Source organism: Panthera tigris, chromosome E1 (assembly GCF_018350195.1).
Source record: "Panthera tigris isolate Pti1 chromosome E1, P.tigris_Pti1_mat1.1, whole genome shotgun sequence".
Taxonomy (NCBI): Eukaryota; Metazoa; Chordata; class Mammalia; order Carnivora; family Felidae; genus Panthera; species Panthera tigris.
In genome coordinates this window covers 5,035,813-5,042,887 of record NC_056673.1, presented here as the reverse complement: position 1 = coordinate 5,042,887, position 7,075 = coordinate 5,035,813, and the positions used below count along the sequence as shown (strand labels likewise).

At 54.0% G+C, this 7,075-nt stretch overlaps 1 protein-coding gene across 1 annotated transcript; it reads left to right on the top strand.

Annotated features, from left to right (window-relative positions):
* Positions 1–4,410: 4,410 nt before the first annotated feature.
* Positions 4,411–4,818, top strand: PIRT (phosphoinositide interacting regulator of transient receptor potential channels). The gene has a single exon (XM_042965856.1). The coding sequence runs from the start codon at positions 4,411–4,413 to the stop codon at positions 4,816–4,818; it is 408 nt and encodes a 135-aa protein (XP_042821790.1).
* The last annotated feature ends 2,257 nt before the right edge of the window (positions 4,819–7,075 follow it).

Genomic DNA, 7,075 nt, shown 5'->3' with positions numbered 1-7,075 from the left:
ACAATAGCGTTACCAAATACAAATTTTTATTTTTTAATTGTTTTCATTTTTATGTTTATTATTTTTGCGACAGAGAGAGTGCAAGTGGGGGAGGGGCAGAGAGAGGGGGACGGAGGATCCGAAGCGGGTTCTGTGCTGACAGCAGCAAGCCCGATGCGGGGCTCGAACTCACGAACTGCAAGATCATGACCTGAACAGAAGTCAGATACTCAAACAACTGAGCCACCCAGGCGCCCTGCAAATACAAATTTTTAATTCTTAGTGTCATCTAACCCAATCCAAATTCAAACTTCCTTAAAATTATCCCCAAATGTCTTTATATAATGGGTCTGTTCTAGTCAGAATCCAAAAAGGGGAACATGTTGCCCTTAGTTACGCCTTTTAATTATCTCTGTTTAAACATTTTATTGCTATTTAATGTGCACACAGAAAACTAGTCATATCATGAATATACAGCACAGACACACCCATGTAACCCGCGGTAGCCAGGCCAAGAATCAGAACATTACAGCACCCCAGAAGTTTCCATTGTGTCCCCCACCCGCTACCCCCACCAAAGGGAACCACTATCCCTAACTGCAAATAGCACAGATTTTGAATTTTATGTAAATGAAATCTCATGTTATGTAAATGGGGTTTTATGTAAACGGAGGTGTGTCTGGCTTCTCTCGGTCAGTGTTGTGTTTGGAGATAAGTGCATGTTCGTTCGTGCTTGGGCTTGTCAGCTCGTGATTCTTTCCTTCTCGCGGCTGTGTGGTCCCAATCCAGGGAGCCATCTTGGGCCAGCCTGCACCCTGCCCAACCCCAATTGTGTGACTAAGTCTGCCTCCTGATGCTCCAAACATGGTCTCCAGGTTAGAGGGACCCATCCTCCCTTCTCAGATGGCTGCTCTGAGGGCTGAGCCCCACATTCAAATCTCTGGTGAGTCCAGAAGCCCCGGCATCTCCGGCCTTCCTTCCACTGTCTCCTCTGCCAGCCCAACTTTGGGGCCTCAGTCCTTGTCCACCTCTGAGATGTCAAGGACATTAAAGGTGGGTGTGTTCGTTTTGGGTGGGGGGTTGCTGTACTAAATTACCACAGACTCAGTCACTTAAAACAACGAAAGTTTATTCTCTCATGGTTCGGGAGGTCAGAGTACAAAATCAAGATGACGTCGCAGCTGGTTCCTTCCAGAGGTTCTGAGGGAGAAGCCATGCCATGCCTCTCTCCTCGCTTCTGGCCACTGCTGCAATCCTTGGCTGTCCTTGGCCTGTGGAAGCATCACTTCGACCTCTGCCTCCGTCTTCAGGAAGGCTTCCCTCTGTATGTCAAATTTTCCTCTCCTTCCTCTTAGAAGGACGTGGTCATTGGACTGGTCTCTTTGAGAATGATCTCCTCTGCAGACCCTTGCCTTAATTACACCTGCAAAGGCCTTTTATCCAAATAAGGTCACATTCTGAGGTTCTGGGTGGACAATTCAACCCACTGCAAGGAGGGAGGGAGGGACCCCCAGCATCCAAAGGCAGCACCCTTTGGGCTAGATCTTCACCGCCAAGTGGTGGAAATGACTACCCAGAGAGAAAATCCTACTGGGGACGTCAATACATCCACATAAGAAACCAGGCTGCACTAACCGGCACAAAGTCCCCTCACTAGGACCTCATAACACGCTCTGTGATGCCCCTCCTTACCCCCAGCCCGTAGGGGAAAAGATCACTTTACAAACAGCTGTGTGGCTTATGCAAAGAGACCACAGGACCCAAGGGGAAGGGAACACCTGGGCGCCTTTAATTACAAAAGCACATCCGCCATATTCTTCAAAGTCGTTGGACACAGAGATCCAAATAGCCTCTCTCTAGATGAGCGTACATGAACGTGAATATCTATATTCTGAAGGCAAGGCAATTTTACAGCTCTTATTTCCTCTGTGGCAAAGGGGAGGGGTCTATGACCGCTTGTGGTAGGAAGGGGGAGCATTATGGTTCAGGGACGGGGACGTGGGGGACAACACCAGGTCCAGTGGTTCAGGCCTGAGCTGCTGCAGGGGGTGAGGGAGGATGGGAGGTGAGGGATTAAGTTTGAGATGAGCACCGGGAGGGAAGCGTTGGAGGAGAAACCATTTGCTTAGTGACACTGCTGTTCGTGGAAGAGCCTTGATAAAGAGGAAGCAGAAGTTCCAGAGTGTTCCAAGCTCTGGACACCATCTCCTTTATCCCAAGTGGCCTTTTCTTTCTCTCTCTCTCTTTTTTTAAAGTTTATATTTATTTATTTTGAGAAAGAGATGGAGAGCAATCGGGGGGGAAGGACAGAGAGACAGAGAGAGAGAGAGAGAGAGGGAGGGAGAATCCCAAGCAGGCTCTGCACTGCCAGCACAGAGTCCGATGCAGGACTTGAACCCATGAACCGTGAGATCATGACCCGAACCAAAATCAAGAGTCGGATGCTTAACCAACCGACTGAGCCAACCAGGGGCCCCTATCCCAAGCTACCTTTCACCCAGGGGCCAATACCATGATTTCCAGACACGCACCCCTCTCCGTATTTGGGTCTGACTCACCCTATTTGGTGGGGGGAGCCCACTGTGACTGGGATGAACTGCCCACCTTCCCCAACACACCTTTTGCTGTTGGAAATTGCTCTCTGGTGCCCCACTCACACAGAGTAAACCTGATTTGAGTGGGGCCTGATCCAACAGGACACAGAAGAAGAGGTCGGAGGAAGAGTCTCAGGCCACCTGGAGGAGGGAAAGGGCGGGAGCTGAGGACCAAAGACAGTGGATCCAAGGAGGGAGGAGAGCAGGGGCTGGAGAGAGCGCTGCTTGGAGAAAGTCACCCCAGGCGGGCAGGGGCCCTGCAGAGAACAGACGGAGAGTCTGTGGCTCTGGGGACCCGGGAGGACAGAGTGGCCAGCACGGTCCTAGAGCTCAGCTCTGCCTGGACTTCATGCGGGGAGGCTCCGGGCTCTGCCAGGAAGAACGGAGACGAGCAGTGTCGTAAAGAAACGCGGATTTAGGGGCGCCTGGGTGGCTCAGTCGGTTAAGCATCTGACTCTTGGTTTTGGCTCAGGTCATGATCTCACGGGTCATGAGATCCAGCCCCACCCCTGCACTGACAGGGCAGAGCCTGCTTGGGATTCTCTCTCTCTCTCCCTCTCTCTCTCTCAAAATAAATAAACATTACAAAAAAGTGGTGGATTTATGCTCAGGATCATCGGGAGGGAGGGAGGAAGCAGAAAGGAAGTTGTCCTCTGACTTGCTCGCTCCCCGATGGGGATGTCGCATCTCTAGGGCACGAACCCTGCACCAGACCCTCTGGAGGCAAGTCAAGGACAGGAATCCGGGCGGTGACGGTGACTCGGTGGAGACCTCCCCTCCCCGCCCCCCGGTTCTCCCAGCCTCCCCTTCCTCCCACACACAAAAAGTACCTAAAATACCAGGAAAAGCATCTAAATCCAGCCTTTCATATCTTAGTGCCTTATTGCAAATACATAGGCATTGGCACTCGAACTTGATAAAGGCTTTTTTTTTTTTTTTTTTTTTTTGAACGAAAGGTTTTAATGCTGCGTTCAAGGCCCCTGAGCTAGCACAGCTCTGGCTTTCCTCCAGCTTTAGCTTTAGCCAGCTTTGGCTTTCCAGGTAAGTGGTGCCTCTCGGAAGCTCCAGAACTGCTCTGCACAGGTGACCAGCCAGGGGAGGAGAGGGCTCTGGTGACCGAGAGGTACACACACGGGTTCCGGATGCGAAATCCAAACAGGTGGTGGGATCGACTCCACTCCTTTACCCGCTAAAGAATGGGAAGGTAGGAATCTGATTTGATGTAACTCATGAGGAGGGTGGGGAAAGGGGGCATTTAGATATCAAAAAGGTCACACTCTGAGCCCGGGGCATGACTGTCCAGTGCTGAAAAATCACATAAAATCCTGGGCTGTGCTGTTCTCCAGTCCATACACAGTCTGGTGTTTTAAGAGCAAGAGAGGGGTGCCTGCGAGGCTCAGTCGGTTAAGCGTCCGACTTCGGCTCAGGTCACGATCTCGCAGTTCGTGGGTTCGAGCCCCGCGTCAGGCTCTGTGCTGACAGCTAAGAGCCTGGAGCCTGCTTCGGATTCTGTGTCTCCCTCTCTCTGCCCCACCCACCATTTGTGCTTTGTCTCTCTCTCTCTCTCAAAAACAGATAAACATTAAAAAATTCTTTAAAAAAAAAAAGGGAAAAAAAAGAGTAAGACAAAAAGCACGCCAGGGAGTGGTTTCTTATTTATGTGGATCTCATCTGACTTTCTTTTTGGCTTTAGCACAAAGCCAGGCATCGCCCTCCGCTGAGAGCCAGGCTGCAGACGGATGCTGAGAACAGGAAGGGCGTGTGAGGACCGCTTTGGCTTCACCCCTGCTTCTAACTGTTGCGGGTACCGGGTGCCCAGTCCCGAGGAGCCGTGACAATGGAGGCTCTCCCCAGGGCCCTGGAGGTCGAGGAGAAGTCTCCGGAATCCAAGGACCTGCTGCCCAGCCAGACCGCCAGCTCCCTGTGCATCAGCTCCAGAAGTGAGTCTGTCTGGACCGCCACCCCCAGGAGTAACTGGGAAATCTACCGTAAACCCATCGTCATCATGTCGGTGGGGGGCGCCATCCTGCTCTTCGGCGTGGTCATCACCTGCCTGGCCTACACCCTGCACCTGGGCAACAACAGCCTTAAGGTCCTTAAGATGATAGGGCCCGCCTTCCTGTCGCTGGGACTCATGATGCTGGTGTGCGGGCTGGTGTGGGTGCCCATCATCAAAAAGAAACAGAAGCAGAGGCAGAAGTCCGTTTTCTTCCAGAGCCTCAAGTCCTTCTTCCTGAATCGCTGATGGCGGCCAACAGCTCTGTTCTCCCTGTCGCCCCGCCCCCTCCACCGGGAGGAGATCTGACAAGGACATCAACATCCCCATCTTCTTGGGGGTGGGGCTAGCCATAAAGCAGACCAGCGAAGCCTCTTCCTGGCCCTGCGGGGAAGAGCTCAGGGCTCCGGGTGCAGCTGGAGGGGGCTGCTGGCTGTGTCTCATTCAGGCTCTCTGTTTAGGCTCTCTGTAACTGCCCTGCCTCCCGTAGACGCTGGCCGCAGGCATCCCCTTTCAAGGCTCACTCCCTGCTCCTGCATCCAGGTACCAGCCATCTAACTCTCTCCGCAGAGCGCTATGCATGTTGGGAAATTCCTCCGGCCAGGCCGTGCCCCAAAGAGAGCCTCCTGTTTCTGCATCTGAGTGCCTGAGCTGGATTCGCCCATTTGCACCCTTCTGGGACCCAAACTGACCGGTGGAGCTCCCTCTGAGTGCCTGAGCTGGATTCGCCCATTTGCACCCGAACTGACTGGTAGAGGTCCCTCGCAGAAGAGCCAGAAGACTGGTCTGGCTCCCTGTGTTCACCGGCCCCAGCTCTCTCTGTGGGCAAGATACTGATTGGCATTTCAAGAGACGAGACGAGTCACATGTATAAAACACGGCAGAGTGAACAGTAAGGGTGGCCAGGGAGAAACACTTTGGAAGAAGGCGCGTCCCCCCTCCCCCGACCCCAGAAAAGGCGCTGGGAGTCAGCCAGCTGAGGAAATTTAACTCCGGGTTATAGAGTTTTTACATCAGAGGCCGTGTGGGCTGGACTGGGGGTGCCACAGTTTGACCTTCTAGCTCCCCTGTGAACTTGACAATTGGCCAAGCACAAGTGCATGTTGCCCTGACTCCCCCTTTCCCCCTGTCTGTCTACCCGGCCCCACCCCCAATTCTAGAACAGCAAGACAGAGACCGCAGAGGGATTCTGTAAGATTGTTCTGTCCTTCAGCTCCATCAAGGACCAAAGACCATGCACCGCACCTGAACGGTCTGTGGGTTTCCAGAGAGAGAGGATTTGCTTTAGAAAAATCCCAATGTCTGGTCTCCCTGCCTATAGCCACCGAAGGAGCGAACATTTACTGGGCGCCCTTCTCCGGGGCCAGGCCCTGGGACGGGAACCGGCCAGACAACTTCGTTCCAAAGCGAGACATATGGCCAGGCCGAGGTGCGGCCGCAACACCCGTGCTGGGCGCGCTATGGGGGAAACTTGGCAGGTGCAGGAACACAGAGGGGGCATCTCACCCAGACAGGGGAGAGGACGGAGGGGTTGCGGGACTGTGCCATTGGAATGGAGGACAACAGGAAAGATAAGAGCTAGCAAAGGGGGCGGGGGGTGGGGGGGAGGCAATTTGGGGGGCAAAAGTCCAGGTGGGGGAAGGGGGAGGGGAGGGAGATTAATGAAATTAGGCAACTGCATGGCAACTTCCTGCCTCTTGGCCTGCTTCCCACCTGCTTCCCATCTGCCTTAGTGCAGCCTCTCCAGGGGCCACGATGAGGCCACAGACTGGAAGGGGGTTTCCAGGGGGCCCGCCAAGCAGAGAGCACCGTGAGGTAAGCGCTCCCTAAATCTGGGGCTTAGGGCGAGCAGAGGCTCTTAGGTGACAGACCAGGAGGCTGCCCTGGGCCGGGCCAGAGGTCCAGTGGAGAGCACAGATAACGAGGTGTGAAGGGAGGGCAGCCTCTCTGGGGTTTCTGGGCCCTGCTCCCCTGTCACCGTGGCAACCATCCCCCCCCCCCCCAACAAGCCTCCAGTATTTCCATCCTCTGGGTAGTTCCAGATGCAGAGTCAGAACCTCACCTAGTTCCTTCTGCATCATGGGAAACTCCATGGAGGCAGGTACCCGTCCCAGGGGGCCACCCCTGCCCCACCCACCTGAGAAGCCAGAACTTGGGGGGGCCTGTGGCCTTTGGGGCTTCACCCAAAACGACCGTGTGTCTCATTCGGACAGCGTAGCCAGGTCTTCTAGCTGAACTGTCCCCTGCATAAGGCGGTCAAGTCCCGTCTGGGGTGCATTGCAAGTGCTTTGTCCTTAACTGTCGTTCTAGTGCCTCGAGTGACAGGGCTTACAGACCATCTCCCCGCCTTTCTCTGGCATGAATGCAGATTCTGCAGCGGCCCTATACTATCACTCTCGCCTCCCCTGATGCTTTCTTACGTGAGAGTAAACAGGACGGGCTCTCAGCTCGCTCACTGGGAATCCACACTCCCTGTGTCTCCCTACGTCCGCCCCAAAGCTCGTGG